Source organism: Eurytemora carolleeae, unplaced genomic scaffold (assembly GCF_000591075.1).
Source record: "Eurytemora carolleeae unplaced genomic scaffold, Eaff_2.0 scaffold22, whole genome shotgun sequence".
Classification (NCBI taxonomy): domain Eukaryota; kingdom Metazoa; phylum Arthropoda; class Copepoda; order Calanoida; family Temoridae; genus Eurytemora; species Eurytemora carolleeae.
In genome coordinates, this window is record NW_019396028.1 from 553,118 (window position 1) to 575,042 (window position 21,925).

The 21,925-nt window shown below is 31.6% G+C and overlaps 2 protein-coding genes across 2 annotated transcripts in view; both read right to left on the minus strand.

The window, feature by feature from the left end:
• LOC111718393 (FMRFamide receptor) overlaps positions 1 to 3,064 on the minus strand; it is an 11,624-nt gene extending 8,560 nt beyond the window's left edge. Inside the window, exons 1-2 of the mRNA XM_023493973.1 lie at positions 2,849 to 3,064; positions 2,422 to 2,487 (exon numbers count right to left, since the gene is read on the minus strand). Of these exons, the coding sequence (XP_023349741.1) occupies positions 2,422 to 2,487; positions 2,849 to 2,895 (113 nt within the window). The 5' untranslated portion in view covers positions 2,896 to 3,064. The remainder of the gene's footprint in view (positions 1 to 2,421; positions 2,488 to 2,848) is intronic.
• Positions 3,010 to 18,053, minus strand: LOC111718403 (uncharacterized). The gene is made up of 5 exons (XM_023493984.1): positions 17,990 to 18,053; positions 10,313 to 10,397; positions 8,640 to 8,734; positions 3,399 to 3,630; positions 3,010 to 3,039 (listed from the first exon to the last, which is right to left on the minus strand). The coding sequence occupies exons 1-5, from the start codon at positions 18,043 to 18,045 to the stop codon at positions 3,010 to 3,012; spliced, it is 498 nt and encodes a 165-aa protein (XP_023349752.1). The 5' UTR covers positions 18,046 to 18,053.
• Positions 18,054 to 21,925: the final 3,872 nt, after the last annotated feature.

Consider the following 21,925-nt stretch of genomic DNA (forward strand, 5'->3'; position numbering starts at 1 on the left):
AAAGTGCTGTAAGAAACCCTAGTTTATAAACACAACAAAGTGCTGTAAGAAACCCTAGTTTATAAACACAACAAAGTGCTGTAAGAAACCCTAGTTTATAAACACTATAAAGTGCTGTAAGAAACCCTAGTTTATAAACACTACAAAGTGCTGTAAGAAACCCTAGTTTATGAACACAACAAAGTGCTGTAAGAAACCCTAGTTTATAAACACAACAAAGTGTTGTAAGAAACCCTAGTTTATAAACACAACCTGTAAGAAACCCTAGTTTATAAATGCAACAAAGTGCTGTAAGAAACCCTAGTTTATAAACACTACAAAGTGCTGTAAGAAATCCTAGTTAATGAATACAACAAAGTGCTGTAAGAAACCCTAGTTTATAAACACAACAAATAATTGATTTGAACAAGTTTAATTGTTTATGTATGCACTTTGTTATGAAAAAAGCGAAGATTTTAATAGAAAATACAGTGAAATCCATAAAACTGTAGAATAGGAAGACGACATTTAAAAGGACTACTAAAGAAAAATGAAAGGGGGTATATGCTGAAACCTAAACACTTTGAGTTTATCGAGTCCTATAAGAGGTATATCGAATGTTCTCGAGAAATTTATATAAAACTGTGTCAAACCAGAACTTATATTCGTAATAATATATTATCCATTATATTCAATATAATGATAATAGAATTGATGCGTCTGTATCACGTGACCAGAACTTCCACTAATGGAAGTGCAGTATCATATGTCACGTGTCTCCGCCACGTGACAATGATACTGCACTGCCTTTGGTAGAAGTTCTGGTCACATGATACAGATCCATATTGTACGACTTTGTAACCTTGAAACTTCGTTAGTTTTTGATTTTACGAACAAGAATATGAGATCTGAGCCGAGCTGAAAACTTTAGAATGGGATATCTTTAATCCCAATCGCTTAATCTGAGCATCCAATGTACACACTTTTGATTTTCTTCTTAACCCTCTCTTTTTGAATATCCCTAATGCATTAAAGTTACGTTTGATAGCAATCACAGATACGATGCTATATTAATTGAACTAATAATTTCAGATTGAACGATTAAGTTCAATTGCAAAGTAAGCTGTTCACAACCCGGTTATTAGTCCATTTGTGCATTTGATCATTGGAACAAAATTAAAATTTTAAACGTTAATCCAAATGAACATTACTTTCATATAGTCCAAACTTACATTGGGTTAATCGAACATTAGTCCAATTGATATTACACCAAAAGTACAGGCAAATCAAAAACCTGTAATTCAAAATTAGAGTCAAGCTTTTTTCTCCCGTCTCTGTATTTTCAAATTTTTAATTTCCCGCCTTCTGATACTCCACTCTGATTGGTTGAATTTTATAGACTTTTCAGAATACAAACACAATATTAGTTTAGTCTCGAGATTAAGAAAAAGAGAGAACCAAGCATTGATCTCGATATCTAAAGTTTTCAGCTCTGTGCTGAAAACTTTAGAATGATGGATATCAAGATTAATGCTTAAAGTCCTGGTTTTACTAAACCCAAGATTATTTTAAAAGGCATTCGATTTCCAAAAAAGAATATAAAATTCAACTAATCAGCGTATCATGTTAAGATGTACATATATCTTTAACTTTTGAAAAACCGTTTTTTTTCTGGCGTTAATTGTGTCATATCAATTGAACTAAACATCTTTAAATAAATAAAAGTTTTGTATTAATGTTTGTTAAGACTCGTTTAAAATGATGATAGTCCTAAAATGTGATAAAATATTTTTTCTAATAGGTTCTTATCAACATGATTATTTATATTTGCTTAAATGCTCTATAAGCCGGCTTGTGAACAGCTGACTTTAATTCAATCGGATATTAGTTCAATCGATATAGCATTGTATCTGTAATTGTTATCAAACGTAACTTTTATACAGAAGGGATATCCAAAAAAGAGGATTAAGAAGTAAATCAAAAGTGCGTGCATTGGATATATACTCAGCTTAAGCGATCAGGATTAAGGATATTTCATGTTAGAAATTCAAAACATTTTTGTTTTTCTTAAAACCTTTCCTGTCAGATAGAAATAATAGAATTTCAATGTTATACGTGCAGTTAACTTTAGTGTTTGATGTTGTGAGTGGGTCTTCAGCTGTTAACGTTCATTAAGCAAAGTAAAGGGATAAGAAAGTATTTAAAGAATAGTAGTCCGAGATTATATTAATTTAATAAAAAGGACTTTTTATTGACAATGCTTTCATCCCGTTGAAGTATTAAGTATTTTCATATTACACGTTTACAAGTAAACAAAGAGAAGCTGTTTATTGGACAATTTCTCTTTGTTCAAATGTGTTTCTGCACAGTTTTCAAGCTTGGTAAAAATAAGAATCAAAATTAAAAGTCGTCATTATTGTATTGATATATACGACGTTCTACCTAGTGGTGTTTGAGTATCTTAGGGTGAACTCTCTGTAGGAGGTAGGGTAGCAGACTGCTAGGTATCTGAACAAGAATGAGTTCGGAATTAATAAATAACAAGAAATTATTGAACCAGGAATGACTAGTTCAAATTTTCTCTTGTGTATACTCCATGAATCCCAACTGATGACCCTAAATTATGAAAAAAACTTAAACAACGTTTACAAATTATCCTAACAATGAAAATGACTTTAACACCAATGCTTATGACCTACAAATCTTAATATTATAAAATAAAGCGAATTTTGGAAATATTTCATAGAAAAAATATATTTTTTCTTTTTCTGAAAAACAAATCTTGGTTCTAATAAAAAACTTAATGGATTTAATATTTTCCATTAAACAACTGATGATCTAATAAAAATAGAAATATAGGAATTAATACCTTTCAAGGCCCAATACTAGGGTAAGGTAGAGAGAAGTACAAAACATAATGTTGCACAGTGGGTAGGTTCCCTAGACAAAACTATATATTATTGCACAGTAGGTAGGTTCCCTAGAAAAAACTATATATTATTGCACAGTGGGTAGGTTCCCTAGACAAAACTATATATTATTGCACAGTGGGTAGGTTCCCTAGACAAAACATAATGTTGCACAGTGGGTAAGTTCCCTAGACAAAACTATATATATTGTTGCACAGTGGGTAGGTTCCCTAGACAAACTTTATAATAATGCACAGTGGGTAGGTTCCCTAGACAAAACTATATATATTTGCACAGTGGGTAGGTTCCCTAGACAAAACTATATATTATTACACAGTGGGTAGGTTCCCTAGACAAAACTATATATATTTGCACAGTGGGTAGGTTCCCAAGACAAAACTATATAATATTGCACAGTGGGTAGGTTCCCTAGACAAAACTATATATTATTGCACAGTGGGTAGGTTCCCTAGAAAAACTATATATTATTGCACAGTGGGTATTGTTTACCTCTGATAAGAGATTGTTTACCTCTATTAAGAGATTGTTTACCTCTAATAAGAGATTGTTTACCTCTGATAAGAGATTGTTTACCTCTATTAGAGATTGTTTACCTCTGATGAGAGATTGTTTACCTCTGATAAGAGATTGTTTACCTCTAATAAGAGATTGTTTACCTCTGATAAGACTATAGTCCAACACAGTAAGGGTGATGAAGATAAGGTCGGAGAAGGAGAGAATACTGCATTCACATATTATTCTTATTCTTAGTCTTATACTTTGTCTTATCTATATCAAAATACTTATTCTTAGCCTTAGTTTGAATCCTAATTATATTTTTTATCTCATTTAGTCTTATTCTTAATCTTATTCTTTTAAAGATTTCAGTCATATTCTTAGTTTTAATCTTATTCTTAGTCTTATTCTTTATCTTATTTTTTGTTTTTTATAAAACTTTTTAAAATTTCTAAATTTGTTTTTTCCCTGCCTATTCCCCCGCGCGGGTACGGCCACAGGTTCACTCAAAAAATGTCAGCCAATTTGATCCAGCCGTTTGGCCAACTAAAGCAAATATATTTATATTTTAGCGAAGCGCTTTACTCTATATATAATAGATAAACTCTTTTAAGTGTTAATCTTAGTTAAAAAGTTATTTCTTTGCATTACTTGTAGTGATATTCTTACTCATTCTTACTCTTAAATTCGTTTTGTTTTTTCCTTCTTTCATTTTTTAATCTTATTTTTGTGCTAATTTGTATTCAAGTTTAGTTTCAGAATTGCATATTTATCTGTGAAATATGGGACCTATAAATTCACACTTCTCTGAAAGTAATAAATTGAAATGAAATATCAAAAAGTTTAAATATTTCAAAACTAAAAAGTCTATTAGCTATTCATTGGTATTAGTTTTACTTTTCAAAGACAACTGTGGCCTGTTAAAAATCCGATTTATCATTCAGAATTCCTGCGCGAAAGTATGGTACCTTTGAAAGACACTATTTGATGCTTTTTGTCATAGTCATGTATTTTAAAAACTTTCCTTGCATAAAAGATATCAGACATTAATTTTCTTCTTTATATAAACACTTCAAAACTTCAAACCAAATGTAAATATTCTAAGGGACTGATAGACGTAATTTTAGGTTACCAACCCATTAAAGGTCCAATCAATAACGGTACCATTTAAACATTTATATGAGTAACAATGAGGAAGATATTTATTATAACATCTTAAAAAATGTTGAATTCTGTAAATTATGTTCATTGTCTTTGTTGCGTAAAGTCCACAAGTCACTTTTATGAACTATGAACAAATTAAAAATTTCAAGATAGAAAAACTAAAGTGGTTTTCTTGTTTTATTTTTAAACAACTCTTAAATCCATTACAAAAGACGACACTATTAAACGTCAACAGTGTAAAATATACTAGTTTATCAGAGAAGACGACATTTGTTACTTTCGTTGGCTCACCCACAAAATGCGTCAAAGGAATTGGGTTTTTGCCACAAACTAAAATCTTCTGATTCCAATATCTTTGCAATCTTATGTTGCAAACCTTTGATATTTCAAACTTGATTATCTTATCTGTAAGTATAAATAGTTTGAAATATCTTAGGTCTACGACATTTGGTTACAAAGATAAAGAGATTAGAGAATCAGAGCTTGTGGCAAAAACTCAACTCCTTTTCTGATGCGGTATCTTCAATAAGCAAAATCTTTGATTGCAACAATACAAAGCAAAAGCTTCAACTTTTCTCATTAATTTTATAACTTGTGTAATAAGTGGAATGCTGCAGCCTTAAGAATAAGGAGATCAAATAATGCAATTTTTCATAAATTAAGTTTGCCAAATAAATGTTAGATTGGTTGAACTTAATGCGAAGATAGAATAAGATTAACTGGTTCGCCCACTCAAAATTTCTTGGCTCTGAGTTTTATGTAGAAATATTAGGAATAAAAAATTCAATTTACTTCTAAGCTGTTCAAGAAAATACCCTTTTTATCCATTTTTAAGTGGCAAATTTTTCATCATGCATCTTGTAAAATGTGACGTTTTCTGACCTTTTTCTTACTTTTGTGAAACAGAATGTAAAGATTCCTGAAGAAAACATGCATTACAAATAAATCTATAATTTTTATTTCTAGAAGTTGTTAGTTCATCGTCGAAAAATACTAACAATCAACCACCAATTTATCAAATATAGATTAAACAATAACAGTTGCCTGCTTTCTCTCTAGCAGACCGGACCTACTATGCAGTCCCAGAATTGCAGCTAGGGAAGCGCTGTGTTTAGTTACGCATCTAGTATCCTACAGGGGAAGTAAGAATTGTACATAGATTAAAACAAAACTTCATCTTCAGCTTGGTTCACTGAAAGAGGAGTTTAACCCCTCGTGGGAATACAAGCCATGCACAACGATACCGGTTTTTTACTTGACCAGATTAACAGAAACTTTTCGCGTTTTTTTTTGCTGTTTGTCATTGTTTATGTTCCCAAGGGAGCTTTGCAATCTATCTTTGATGTGTCCTATCGATAGGATAGAATCATGCAGAAAGGTTAGTGACAGAAAGTGACAGTTATAAGTTTATTTTTCACGTTTAACACAGACAAGGCAACATTTACTTTTTTACCTTTGGAAGTCAAATATAGCCCGGGGATATTGTAAAGTCCGTGGAAGGGAACCCCTGGCCGAGCCTCCCAGATTTGCTATGCAGAACCGAGCCTCCGCTATTCAGTATAAATTTCATACTAAAACTTCAAAAGTTTTTTTTACGCGAAGAGGAAGATATTTTGAAATCAAATTAAAGTGGGTATTCGAAAATTTTGGATTTAAGCGAAACCTTAAAAAAAAATTTTCAGATAAATGCAGAATCATTGTTTTAAAAATTATCTAAAAAATGTTTTCAAAAATTCAACAAAAAAGGTTCTTCTTAAATCAAAGATTGTAACAAATCAAATCGAATTAGTTTTTTAGGATTTGTTTTCTTAACTTCTTTTTTTTCGCGTAAAAACGTTTTAGCATAAAATTTATCTGCATAGCAAAGTAAATCTTGAAGGCTCATGTTGGCCTGTGGCTTCCTCCCTAACAGACCAGAATTGAATAAAACTTACATTGACATGAAAAACAACAGAATAGATATTCATGAGGGTTCAAATTCAAAGAAATTTTTTTTAAAATTTATATTTTGAATTTGGTCAAAAATACTCCAAACATTTCAGATTTTGATAATGGCATTTTTAGGAGGGAATTAATTGTTTTACAAAAAATAGCAGGAGAAACTTTTGCACATTTTAAACAAAAAATCAACATCAAAACATGATTTAAAAGATCTTTTTCCCAATTTTCCGAGCCAGGGGTGAAATTCATATTACCTATAACTTGTTGGATAAGCAAAACCTAAAAAATATTTAAGGTAAAAAAAATATAAGGTACAAACTTGGAAACCTAGCGTTGCCCAGGTTACTTATAGTCACTCCTGCCGTTTACCTGTGCTTGGCATAAATTCCGAATTTAGCTGTTTTTTTTCCATATAAAAGTCGACCCAAACTTAAAGTCTCAAGCAATAAACAATCCCGAGTTTATCAATCAGAATTTAAGTCAGCTCAGTCAATGGATTCCTGAGTTATGATCGGGCATCCAAACAAAAAACAGAGATTACTACTTTATACATAGAGATTTATTGGAGCTGAAACTATACAGCAATAAATCACAGTTGACGAGGGTCAATTTGAAATCGAACCGGACCGACCGGGCCTATTTTACCCACTAGCGTTTGTTTGTAGAAAAATACTCCTGGTACAGGTCAGCTGTCAGTTTATATATAAATAATTAAGCAAAGAAACAACACTTAAATAATTTAGGGCACCATCAAAAAAAGATTTTTTCTTGGTAAACAAGTCATTAACTGTTCCAGAAGATAGCTTTAACTTTTTCATTTTTTTATTATGATATTCTAAAACATTTTCAGAGAGATGAAAATAAATTAGTTTGTGTGAGGCTGCAGAGTGTAATTAATTTATCTACATAATACAGCTCGTTAATTGTGTTATAATAATTAGCAGTATTCACCTTTGAAGCTCATTGATTGTGTTAATTAGCAGTCTAGTACTGACCTTTGAAAATTTGGCCTTAGTGATGCGCGGGTATTACCGGACCGACCCCAATATACCGGCCTTATTGATGCGCGGCCAGTATCGGCCTCTGCCATCCGTGACCAACTTGTTTTCAAATTTAATGGGGCGCCCAGACTTTTTACAGTACCTGGCCTATTATAGCCTCAAAGGCCTATTTTACCCACTAGCTTAGTTTGCAGAAAAAAATACTCCTAGTACAGTGTCAGCTCTCAATTTATATATAAATAATTAAGCAAAGGAACAACACTTAAATAATTTAGGGCACCATCAAAAATTAATTTTTTCTTCAGAAATATTTTTTGATTGGTAAACAAGTCATTAACCGTTGCAGAAAATAGCTTTAACATTTTCATTTTTTTTTTTTTTTTTCTAAATCATTTTCAGAGAGATGAAAGTAAATTAGTTTGTGTGAGGCTGCAGAGTGTAATTAGTTTATCTACATGATACAGCTTATTGATTGTGTTAATTGGCAGTACTGACCTTTGAAAATTTAATAACATTATTTTAAATTTTATAACTGTACATAGATATATGAAATATCATTTTTTTAAATCATTCTTTTGTTTCTAATTTAAAAATTTTTCAAATTTCTTTTTTCATTTTTGTACTTTTATTGTGTATTAAATTAATTATATAATGCTAATTTTTGTTATATTTTTTCTGCACAGTTTGTATAATGCTATTCTTCTTAAAGCGATTTTGAAACAATTTGGAAAGACTTGAAAGTCGTCCTTGATCTTTGAAATAGTTCGCAGCATTGATTAGGCAACCTAATTTTATAAATATTCTTCATTTAACAAAAATAAAAAACCCTAGTCCTGCCATATCAAAAACGTGGTCTGCTTTTTTATATTTCAATACGGAGATATGAATGATCTTGTCCAGAATCCGACAATTTGGGTTTATTCAATAAATCAAAATATCTCTGGCAATTTTGAATGCAACAAATGGCAGTCCGCATTTTGGAAATAGCAAGACTATGAAAAATATTCTTAAAGTAGGTCAAAAACTACTTTCAAGTCTTTTTTAATTGTTAATAAATTCCGCTTTATGGAGAATATTGTTGTAAGAAAATATTTCCTAAACTTGAATGATATACTATTCTAATATGTTCCTGAGAAGTGTATTAAAGAAGTTTGAAACGGATTTACTGTTGAGAATTATTATATTCGCAAGATTACCCAAGATGCCAATACACCCAACTACAGTCTAAACAAATATACAGGGTGTACGAACAAACATAGGAATTAAGAGACGACTTGAAAATCGTCTTCGATTTCCGAGAGTTTGTAAATGACGGAGTGTATCAAAATAAAGATTTTAGTCATTTAAGCTTTCAAAATTGTGGAATACCTTCTGTGTTTTGTCTTTAAATATGACGTTGATATTAAACATTTGAAAGATTTCGTTGTAATTTCATAAATTAGAATCAGAGCTGAAAACTTTAGAATGAGATATCCTTAATCCCAATTACTTAATCTGAGTATCCAATGGAAACACTTTTGATTTTCTTCTTTAACCATATTTTCTTGGATACAGTAGAGAAAAATAAAAAAACCGGTTTTTTTTTTAATTTAGAGAGTCCCTCCCGTTTCTGTATATTAATCTTAAATGGCACGCAAAATTTCAAATTTATTGGCTACTTATATGCGACTCTGATTGGTTGAATTTTATACACTTTTCAGGGATACAAGTACAATATTAATTTAGTCTTGATATTAAGAAGGAGAGAGGATCAAGCATTAATCTCATTACACACCATTCTTAAGTTTTCAGCTCAGGACAGATCTCTTTACTAATCCATCAATTTTGAAGGAAAAGATATGGTAAACCACATTTTGGAATTCCCAAGACTAGCAGTTTTCAGTATCAAATGATTTAACTGGAATACTACAAAAACTGTGTTCACCTAATAATGCCACGCGAAAACAAGACAACTTAGAAGACGTTGTCACTTAATTTCCATGTTTATTGGGGCACTCTTTAGATCAGAGAAGTAAATGAAAGTAAAGGAATTGAGTCTTTGTCGCAAAATCTGATTTTCTCATTCCTATGCCTTTGAAACCAGTTGTCGTATACAGCTTAGATGTTTCAAACTATGATTAAATATAAAAGATCAAATAATCTGGTTTTGAAATATCAGGTTGCAAGGATTAAAAAATTTGAGTCTGTTGCAAAAACTGGAATGCTTTATCCATTAGGCATCATCAATATTGGATAAGGTCTACTCCCCACTGTGATTTAAAGGCTGCAAGCTCACTAGCAACAATCGATAAGAATCTTGTCAATTACTTCTTAAAAACCAAAGCTAACAACAAGTGCTTTTCAGTGCTAAAATGTACATGTAAAGGGCTACAGAAAAGGATGAGCAGGCTGATTCTATGTCCCCACCATGGAGGTTTGTTTATAAGGACCTTAAAAACGCAATGCAATCAAAAATCGAATTAATGTTTGAAAAAAATCATTTTAAATTACATTTTCATGGAAAATGTTTGTTAAACTGAGATCAAGAAACATTTTATTTTATAAAAATTAAAAATTCAAAAATGTAGTACAAAAAAATAAATAAAAATCTTTGTTAGTTGGTTTGCTGATTTCTAAAAAAGGTGAAAAATCGATCATGATTATTTTATCAAGCCAAAATTTGAAAAGATCAATGAGCTTTGTATGACTACTGTCGCATGGTTTTAGTTAATTATTCCCTGTATTCTATCAAATGTTCTACTATGATATAATTAGAATCCTATAAACAAATCTTAAGTTTGTCTACCCATGATATATATTTACCAGTAGAACCCCTTCCAACCAATAGGAACAGGATATTGCTAGTTTTGCTTCATCTTCGCTCATACTGCCGCAGTCCGAATTATTTCTACAAAAAAATGTTTCAAGTCAGATCGCTAGATTTCGATACTGGGCACTTTTTACATTTTAAAGAAAATCTGCGATAGATATCCCTACTTTCTCTATTTTCTCAGTGGCCGTTGGTAAACCGCAAAATGTGTTGGCTTCTGATTGGCTGTTTGTTTATGGAATGGGATGATATCGAATCCACAATACAAATGTTCCCAACTTTGGATGACCGATAAAAATGGCGGCTAAAATATTCAAAAACTATAAAATGTTTTTTTACATAAATAGTATTGTTTTTTACCTGTATGTTATGTTGCTCTTAAACTATTTATTTACTCTGTTTAACCATTTACTGTAAACACTATTTGAATAGTCTTCATACCCTGAACCCGCCCCCCCCTTCCCATCTCCTCTGTTATATAAATGGGTGACATTGAAGCCGATCAAGACGGAAACACCTCAACATTGAAACCGAACAAGACGGAAACACCTCAACATTGAAACCGATCAAGACGGAAACACCTCAACATTGAAAGGGATCAAAAATGTCTTTTAAGGAATTTCCGGTTTTTTTAGAAATTCGAGGAAATCACTCAAAAGTTTAGAAATACTGAGGGATTTTCGAATATTTTGTATCCGTTTCCCAATATTTATAGTTGATTTCCTTTTTGTTTTGGTCCGTTTTCTCATATTTTTTATCTGTTTCTGCATTTTACAAAAACTTTAAATTCACAATTTTTTGATCGGTTTCCTCAAATTTGATCGGTTTTTTGGTTCGTTGCCTGATATTTTTGATCCAATTCCGCTTTTTACAAAAATTCTCAAATTTTTGGTCCGTTTCCCCTTCTTAATGTTTCAAAGAAAAACTATTCTCTTTTTTTCTTTTTTATTTTACTAAACCCTTTATTGGTCCCATTTATTTTTGTTTTTAACTTTAGCAGTAAATATACAAAAAATCTGGCTTCCTTTCCTTTCATGGTCTTCTATGCAATTATTTAAGACTTTTTGGTGCATTTTTTTACTCTGTTTTCTCATTCGCAAAAATATGAGTATTTTTCATATTTCGTTTGTTTAATGAAAAATATACGAATTGCAGAGAAAAACTAGAATTGTGTAAGACAGAAATAACATAGGCTAACAAAATAATTTTTTTTAATGGGAAAATTTCTTTCGTATTTCGCCAATTTTTTGCATTTTTTCGAAAAAATTAAAAAATTAAAAAAAAAATTAATGCAAAATTTTGCAAAAACTCATCAAAAATAAGAGGAAACAGATCAACAAATAAGAGCTAAAGTTCTTGTAAAAAGTGGAAACTGATCCAAATTTGTGATAAAACCAATTAATAAAGATTTTTAAAGTTTTTCTTTAAAGCTGAAACAAATTAAAATTTGAGGAAACCGGTCAATTTAAAAGTTTTGTAAAAAGCTGAAACTGATATAAAATATTAGGAAATGGATCAAAATTGCTGATACAAAGACTGAACTAGTAAATCAGCGTGCTCGTGTATGCCACTTTAAAAATTAAGAGTGATTTGAAAATGCGCCACTGTCTCTTTAATGAATGAATATTTCAGTGAATTTGTATTCTCGAATATAACATTGAAAAACCATTTTCTTTGATGCAAAGAACACATGCTTTTAGATTCATTCTATATATTTCTCTATGTTCAAACTAATGGTTTTCAATACTCTGATACAACTTTGTGGAGTAGAATGCAGCATTTGGAAAAACTCTTAAATTTTGCATTAAATATATAGGTTTATATTAGATTAAAGATACGTTTAAACACTGTGATATTTCAATAGTAAAGCCTGACGTTTTGTAAGCTCAATTTCTTCTTTAAGGTACTGTACACGCTAAAGCTCGGAACAAAATTAAATCCAAGTTAAACCTTCTCGCTAAAAATAAAATTTCTGTCCAAAAACTTGATAACACTGCGAACCAAAATAAAAGTATTAAAAGTAGTTATAACGGAATTTTCAAACACCCGCCATTTACCTAAGGAAACATTGGCCAATGCCCACTGCCCAGTCCTACTAAAACGCAATAATCTTTTGAATTTTTCTGCCAACATTAATATTTCAAGATTCCAGATTTTCATGAATTTATAGAATTATTTTGTCGAATATTTCAGGAGCGGAGATCCATGCAATATTGGAGAATATATGCGTTCCTCAGCTAAATCCTTTCAATAAGCTTTAGAAACTCAAAATATTTCAATTTAATAATATTTTATAAATATGCACATCTATATTTAATTATATATTTTGATTGTCAGTCTGTTTGTATCCAATAAACGTCAAAAGGGTTAAACCGATCAGGCCCAAATTTTGTGTTGGACCACAGGGAAGGTTTATGGATGATCGAATTTTCAAAAATTTGCATTTAGAAAAATTAGATTTTTAAGAAAAAGTTTGAAAATCCACGAATTCTTATTCATAAAATCCGCAAAAATTTTTTTTTCTTGTTTTACAATGTTTATAAAGAGAGCATATTCACATGAAATTATTGCGTACTATTAATATTCTTTGCTTGTCTGCAGGGGTGTCTGTCCGTTTGTATCCAATATAACTTCAAAACGGCTAGACCGATCGGGCCCAAATTTTGTGTAGGACTTCACATGTCCCAAGGGAAATTTTATAGATTATCAAAATTTTAAAGAAATCGCCTTTAAGAAAATTCTATTTTGGTCTTATGTTGAAAATCTACGGAATTTATTCTATAAAATAAGATTGTTAATATTTATCAATGTATTCTTACTGTTTGGATAAAAAATTAAATCACCACATAGAACCAAATTCGATTTAAAAGAATTATCGTCTCCGACAGTTTCAGATACTTAATAACAGCTAACCAGGCTTGTTAATAAGGAGTATATTCAAAGCTGCCAGTAGCAAAATCTGGATCCAGCTAGGGAAAAAACCTCCATTCTCCAGGTTAATGTAGCGTTAAAAGATGAATGCAGGCCTTCAATGTTGATTGTAGTTTTTTTCTTATCCATTTGTGTGCAGGGGTATACCCTCCATATACATTCCTGGCTAAGGTTTCTCTAGTTTGCCATATTTTTCTTACCCCTTTACGTATATATATGTCGTAGACCTTAGCTATTTCAAACTGTAAAATATGTAGGATCAAATAATCTAAGTTTGAAATATCAAAGGTTTGAACCATCAGGTTGCAAAATGTAGGGATAGAAAATTTGATTTAGTGACAAAGACTCAACTCCTTTAAGTTACTTTAATTTCGAAGATACAAACATGTTTCGATGTTAACTGCAATAAATTAATAAATTAATGAACAACATCACTTATTGCCTGTGTTGATTAGGGCACCATGTTAAATCATTGTTTTTGAAATGGAAAATATATTTTTTCCATTTATAGATTGTTATTTTTCCAGAATAAAAATTTTAAGTGTTCTCAAGACTAAAAACAATTTTTAAAGACTATATTGCTACGCGTTTTATAAAAACATAAATTTTGAATACTTGAGTATTTCTTTATTCTCTAAAATGAAAACAAACAAAGGACTTTATTGTCTGATAAATAAAAAGTGTTTGAAATTTTGAGGTTTTCCATTTGATAGAACCATCTTAACAATATTGATTACAATATAGGAGTTGCAGCATGTTTCAATATCTAGCTATTTTGTGAAATCTCTATACTGCAATATTGTTTACAATATAGGAGTTGCAGCATGCTTTAATATTTAAATATATTTTCAATAAATGTGGAACTAACATCTACATAGGTTTGGTCCATCACCATCACCGAATTTTAAATTTAGCTTTTTTGTTGAATCTCTACACTGCAATATTGTTTAATGTTTACAATATAGGAGTTGCAACATGTTTTAATATCTAGCTATTTTGTTGAATCTCTTCACTGCAATATTGTTTACAATATAGGAGTTGCAGCATGTTTTAAAGTTAGCTCAGTTTTTGTCCAACTTTCTTGATTTTAATCAAACCTGTCTCAAGCTCTAATCCAATAGTTTCTTATTATGTTAGTAGACCAACACAGCATAAAAACTTTGGACCATGGATTGCAGCGAAAAGGAAAAATCGTTTCGCGAAAATTTCGCATTTTTCGCATTTTTTTTGCTCGCAAAAAATGCGAAAGTTTTCTTTTTTTCGTGAAATTTTGCTTTAATTTTCGCGAAATAGAAAATGCAAAAAATAACGAGAAAATTTTGAAAAACGGAAATTATGGGAAAAACACGAAAATTTTGCGAAAAAATACGGAAAGATAGGAAATCTTTGCTAACTCAAGAAATGGAGAGATATAATTTTAACAAAATAACTGCGGAGCATGTAAAGATAAGATATGGCCATGGGCTAACACAAGGTTCTAAAACTGAAGAATTCTTCTGACGAAAAAACCAAATTGTGTTTTTTTATTTCTGGTTCAAAATGCGGTAATTTTACCATGTCTTATATACTGGAGAATATGTTTACAGATATTCGAATACAGTAACCCCCCCGCGCCCAGGGGAGCCCCTCAGATTAAAGTCACCTTTGACATCGACGCGAACGGCATCCTAAACGTTTCTGCATGCGACAAATTCGACTGGGAAGCAGAGTAAGATCACTATCACGAACGACAAGGGTAGGCTGAGCAAGGAGGAGACATATTTTTAATTAAATATATATTTTTTACACATCAAAATCTTTTTTTAAAGAGATTTTTTGTCCCTTGGACATCGATCGGGCCTATGGGCTTCTTAGGACTGAGAAAAATAGAGTGTAGGAATTTTTCTGAAATACTGGAATGAGGCCTGGGGCTCTGGGTGACATACAGAGAGGAACACATCACACTACATGCTCCCTATCGTTTGTAAGCCCCCAGGTACCTATAGCTAGCAACCATGGACTCTCCCTGCTTGTCCACCATTCCTCTCTTCATCATCATTCACTTGGATCAATCCATATAAAGCTTCTTTCTTGTTGAGCAGAAAGGACGCACCCTTTCGCTGCGAGAGTTGTTGACAGCCGCCCCTCTGTCCTCCTACATCCGTCAGGTCGTCATAAATGCTTAACCAGATGTCGGCTTCACTCTTCAGATGTATTTGAAACCACAGGTTTGTGTGGAGTACAGGAATCGTACCCGTGAATACCAGTCTGGACACCAATCCAGTTACTGGCTGTGGACATGTGTGCTTAACTAATTTAACGAGAATTGGTGTCACACACTCTCCACCCCACCCCACTAAAACTTCAAAGTCATACATAAACATATTCATTGGTTCTGCTGCAAGTACTTAGATTTTAAAAGGATTTAGCTGAGGAATGTACAGGGTGTCCCAAAAAACATGGGAATTCAGTGACGAATTCGATATCGTCTTTTCAAATAATTCTTTGATTTAGTATAGTGATACCTACTGAGAAAGCTGTAATCTGTAAGAGTTTCGTCTGCTATGTTTACATTTTGTTTGTTTATATTTTGACTGCATACGGTTGTACTTAGTAAAACAAGAAAATTACAGTATGCAAACAGAGTAAACTTGTCCGTATTCACTGTTCATCTTGCGGAGACATTATAGACACATCTTTACAGTCTTTTACCCTTTTCATTAAATAAACTCTAGCAGACATGATAATATTATGGCTTTTGAAATTAGGTATTACAATGCTAATTCATAACAAAGACGATATCGAATTCGTCACTGAATTCCCATGTTTTTTGGGACACCCTGTATATAATTTTCCAATATTGCATGGGGAGCTCGTGAAATATTTTACAAAATAATTTATCAACTCATAGAAATCTGGAACTTTGAAATTGCAATTGTAGGAGAATTAAATCCCGGAAAATTCTTGATACTGTATTGAAATATAAAGGTCATATCACCTTTTAAGTAAAAGATTTTGTATTGATGCTAACTACGGTAGTCAACTGGACAATGTGTAATTTAAAGTCGACTTTTGTAGAAATTATTTTTTTTAGACTAGATGTGTAAATAAATATGTCGAATGAACGCTGCTTAGGTTTTAATTTCAAGTCGTCTTCGTTCCTGCAAGGGGAAAGGATTAACTTCAGATTTTGTTATACTATTCTTGTTAAAAGATTTAGCTTACCATGGTTGAATTTGATAATTAAATGTGAAGAATTTGGTACATGAAGACTAATTTAATATTCTAATTTGCTTAAAAATGAGATAATTGGAATTCATTCTTATTCTGCTGGGGGAGGGAGTTAGGGGGGGGGGGTGGTTGTGTTATGAGAATGCAGAAATTTAACATTTATATATACATAAAATGTTCTTTGCCCGGTTTAATAAATTCTCAGTTGAGCGGCTTGATTGTTATATAGAAAACTCCATGCAAAGCTTGCTGCCATCTCTAACAGATTTTAAAACAATATTCATCACTAAGGATCAAAAGAGAACATTGTAAAAACAGCTCTCGAAGCTATCTCTGCTGCAGTAGTTTTACATATATTTAATGTACTAATGTTTTAGTATAATAACTGTTGTGACTTATCATAAATGCAGTACGTAAAGAAGCAACTCTCTAAGTATATTTTAAAATAGACTACTAAATTCTCTTTTTGAAAATTACATTACAATGTGATATAAACCGAATTGCTATTCATGTAAAACAAATTAGATATGTTTTAATATGCTTTGATATTTGTTGTGTACATGTCAGAAAATTACTTTAAAGTCTAGTTATTCTAATCAATGTATAAATTATTTTGCATATGATAAAATCGCACCCTGATCTCTAATAGTTCTCCTTAAATCTATTTAATTGAAATGTGTTGTTATCATTATTGAAATTAGGTGGAAAAAATAATTAAAACAGCCAAGAGCTGTTTTCCACCTAATTGCTTTATATTTGTACTGTTAATATAATCATCAATTTGTAATTGTAAACTCGTTCTGTACACAGATACATGTATTTTAGCAATAAACGTTATCTATCTATCTCTATCTTTCCAAATATATGATATAATTGATTGATTTGAAGAATAAAAAGGCAGGATATATATGATAGTAATCAGATATATGTTTTACGTTGTATATTTGCTGGGAAAGATTAAATAATCTTCTTAAAAGATTTGATCAACAATTTTAAATTGAATATTGAAAGTAATCTTTGACTCTTTGAGTGATTTCAAGTTATCAAACTGATTACAGTATAAAATGATAAAATTATTTGAGTTCTAAATGATTTACAGCAGGTAGAATGAAATACTAAGTATCCTTTATTTTATTTCTAGACAGAGTTTTTTAAAATATTCCAAGGTGGGCTTATCTAGTCGGGTTCGCAGTGTTTCGCTACTTATCAAAGGAATTGAGTATTTTCCAGTACAGGTTGCAATGATGTCGGGATTAGAAAATTTGAGTTTATGGCAAAGACTCAATTCCTTTTGTCTCATATACTTATACTTTCTGTTATTATTTTGCATAATAAGTTAAAGTTAAGATCGAATCTAAGTTATATATTTTTATACATTTTATAGATATATTTTTCATTTTTTTAATTTATTTTTCATTTTTTTCATCCCCTTAAAATCTCAAATATATGAACTACAAATGGCCAAAAGTATCATTTATATAATTTCATGAATTCTGTTTTATATTCTAGATTGAGAGTTTTATACTTACTTAGTTTCAACCAGCTGTATTGTACTGATGCTGTCTGTCTCGTTAAGTCCAAACATATCAGCTTCTGAAAAACAGGAAAACCAGGTTCCTTCTCTTAATAATATTTTTTTTGTTATTCAAGAAAGAAATTGAGTCTTTGCCACAAACTCAAATTTTCTAATCGCTAAATCTATGGAACATGATGTTGTAGACTTTTGATATTTCAAACTAGGATAATTTGATGTAACAGAATGTATAGTTTGAAATATCTAAGGTCTACAACATTGGTTTCCAAAAATAAAGAAATTAGAAAACCAGAGTTTGTGTCAAAGACTCAATTCCTTTATGAAAAAAGTAAATAAGAATCAGAAATCAGTTTATTTATACAAAGTGATATCAGTAAAATCATTACTTCAATAAAGGAACTGAGTTTTTGCCACAAACTCTGACTTTCTAACCCCTCTATATTTGCAACCCGATGTCGTAAACGTTTGATATTTCAAACTATGATTTCTGTTACATCAAATTGTCTAAGTTTGAAATATCAATGGTTTATACCATCAGGTTGCAAAGAAGTAAGGTTTAGAGAAAATGCGTTTGTGGCAAAAACTCAATTCCTTTGTTGGCTCGTTCAGTAAAAAATTGTTTCTTTTTAGAAAAATAAGAATTGTTTTTCAAAAGTTTGTCTAAAAAAAAAACGTTCGACATAAAAAAACCTTCTTATTTTTAAAAGGTCTTTTGAAAAAATAGCTTGTTAAGTAAAAAACTAGCTTTTTTCACATTCGTTTCAACAAACGATTTAGAAATTGTGAGATGGGTCTGTGTATACTGCACAATTGCTGTGTTTCCGTGGACTATTAACTTTATAGTTCTAGAGTCTATCAGTCGTCTTTATTTTCCATAGTTTAACAAGTCTATACCATTAGTCATTACTTAGTCATCAGAAATATCTATGTAATTCCCTTTTTAAATCCAACAATATTAAATTTGTTTAATATTTCCCAAGAACCATATTAGGTCCCACAAGTTTGGGCCCTATCGGTGTTTCATATCTGACAAACAAGCCATCCAACCGAAAACCGGTATACGCGATTTTATCAATAGAATTAATTAAGATGACTTTCGATTTCAATTTAAATTCTTATCAAGCTGTTAAAAAAATTTTCTTCATTGTATTGATATAATCGCCTACCACCGTATTCACACAATTTATAGATACTAGCTGAAGGGCCCGGCGTTGCCCGTGGAAAACAAAAATTAAAAAAAAAATTAAAATTTTTTTTAGCCTAAAACACCCCGGCCAACCCTGAATGTCCAAAAAATTTCAACCCAATCGATTCAGCCGTTTGGCCGGCTATAGCAACATTTGTATATACAAATGTCTTGTTTTATTACATGGATATTTTTCTCTTTTTCTCTTTTCTATAGTACACATGTTCATTTCTTAATTATATTTCATGATTTGATTAAGTTATTCTAGGATAGACAGCTCAATAAATAATATTGCCGACAGAAAGGAAAAAAACAAAGTGAAATATTCAGACATAGCTGGACATTTTTTGTTTTATATCCAGCTGAGCCTAGGAATTAACCAGCTCAACTAGATATTCAGTAAAGAGCTCCCGGGCCTTAAATAGGGTTAAATTAATTCGGTGAAACTAGACGAAAAGAAGTAATCAAGTTGAACGATATAAAAGAGAAAGATGCGGTGATTTCTCTACCAAAATAAATTGTAACTTTGGTTCTTCTGCTTTGATTGGAGGAGTAAAATACCTAGCACACGGTGTCAAAAATACCTAGCACTCGGTGTCACAAATACCTTGCACATATTGTCACAAACACCGAGCATATGGGGTCACAAATACCTAGCACATGGTGTCACAAATACCTAGCACATGGTGTCACAAATACCTAGCACATGGGGTCACAAATACCTAGCACATGGTGTCACAAACCTCACATGGTGTCACAAATACCTAGCAAATAGTTTCATAAATACCTGGCACATGGTGTCACAAATACCTAGCACATGGTGTCACAAATACCTAGCACATGGGGTCACAAATACCTAGCACATGGTGTCACAAATACCTAGCACATGGTGTCACAAATACCTGGCACATGGGGTCACAAATACCTAGCACATGGTGTCACAAATACCTAGCACATGGTGTCAAAAATACCTAGCACTCGGTGTCACAAATACCTAGCACATGGTGTCACAAATACCTAGCCCATGGTGTTACAAATACCTTGCACATGGTGTCACAAATACCTTGCACATATTGTCACAAATACCGAGCACATGGGGTCACAAATATCTAGCACATGGTGTCACAAATAACTTGCACATATTGTCACAAATACCTAGCACATGGTGTCACAAATACCTGAGCACATGGTGTCACAAATACCTAGCACATGGTGTCACAAATACCTAGCACATGGTGTCACAAAAACCTTCCACATATTGTCACAAATACCTAGCACATGGTGTCAAAAATACCTAGCACATGGTGTCACAAATACCTAGCACATGGTGTTACAAATACCTAGCACATGGTGTCACAAAAACCTAGAAAATGGTGTCACAAGGAACATGAGAATTAAAAAACGGCTTTGAGATTGTCTTTGTTAAGAAATAGTATTGAAATATCAAATTTCAAAGTCTTAACAAAATTGCGTCCGCTTGAGTACATTTTATGTAAATAATTAAAGTCTAAGACTCTGAGTTGTGTTTTTATGACGTGTCTGTAAAATTTTGGCAAGATTGCCAAACATAGAACCTTTTTAATTTTCCTGTTTTCCTAAAAAAAACATGGTTTTAATTAGTGTTTTTTATTTTATTTAGTATAAACTGATCCCGGAACACTGGCGGAAAGCCGGAATGATATCGGAGAGGAACCCACTCTACGGCTAAATCATAACGGTAAAAATAGATTTTCACGGAATCTTACTGAGCTTGGCGGAACTTACTCTAATTTGTCGAATACTATATTTAATTTATATAGAGGGTGAATGTTGTGAACACGGATCACATAGGACTACAAAGGTTTAACCTAAACAAAAATTAAAGACCGTACAGTATACTTTTTAGCGAAGGGTGGTACATATTGTCTAAATTATAACCACGATAAAATTTTCAAACGCCATTGGTTATTTTTTGTCAAATTTTTCCAACTATAAAAATTTGTATTATTCCCTTAAACGATTTTTTTAAAGTCTAATTCTCTAATTCAGGAGTCGAGCTTCATTTACTCCAAAATATAAAAGGAATTCCGCAAAATTAAGTCCGCTATGTTTTTTCAAAGTTCCTATTTATCCAATGTGAACTTTTTTTAAAAACACCTTTATATAAATACTTTTCTCAATACGTCTCTAAGTAAAGATTCTATGTTTTAAAAATTGACATCCTTTGAGTTCAATGTAAGAACTACCGAAGATTTTAAATAAACTAATAGGTCGTTTTATTAATTCAGTACGAGCAGAACTGACACGCCTTCCGATTTCGCGGTTAACGGAGACAATTTCACTGCAACAAGCAGAGGAACCATGATCTCACAAGATACGATGAACAAGAAGAGACTGAAATCTTGTCTCTTTCCACTATCCTAGTTTATAAAGCCTCGATATTAACAAGGAGCCGTCAATGTTCCTTGTCATTAAAGATGTCAATTATGCTGCTCTTTATTTTATACAAAATTATGTAGCCTCAATATTAGCAAAGAACGGTCAATGTATCTCGTCATGAAGCTAACTTCAATTTTCTATATTATAAAAAAAGAAAACTCGCTCCCCAGCATATTTATGTATTTGTGGCATTTTATAACAAGAGATAACACAGATTATTTTTCATATCTCTAAATCATTATGCCCTTTTATTAAACCTAGATTTTGTAGCCTCATTTTTAACGAGGAACGGTCTAGGTTTCTTGTTATGATGCTAAAATCAATCTT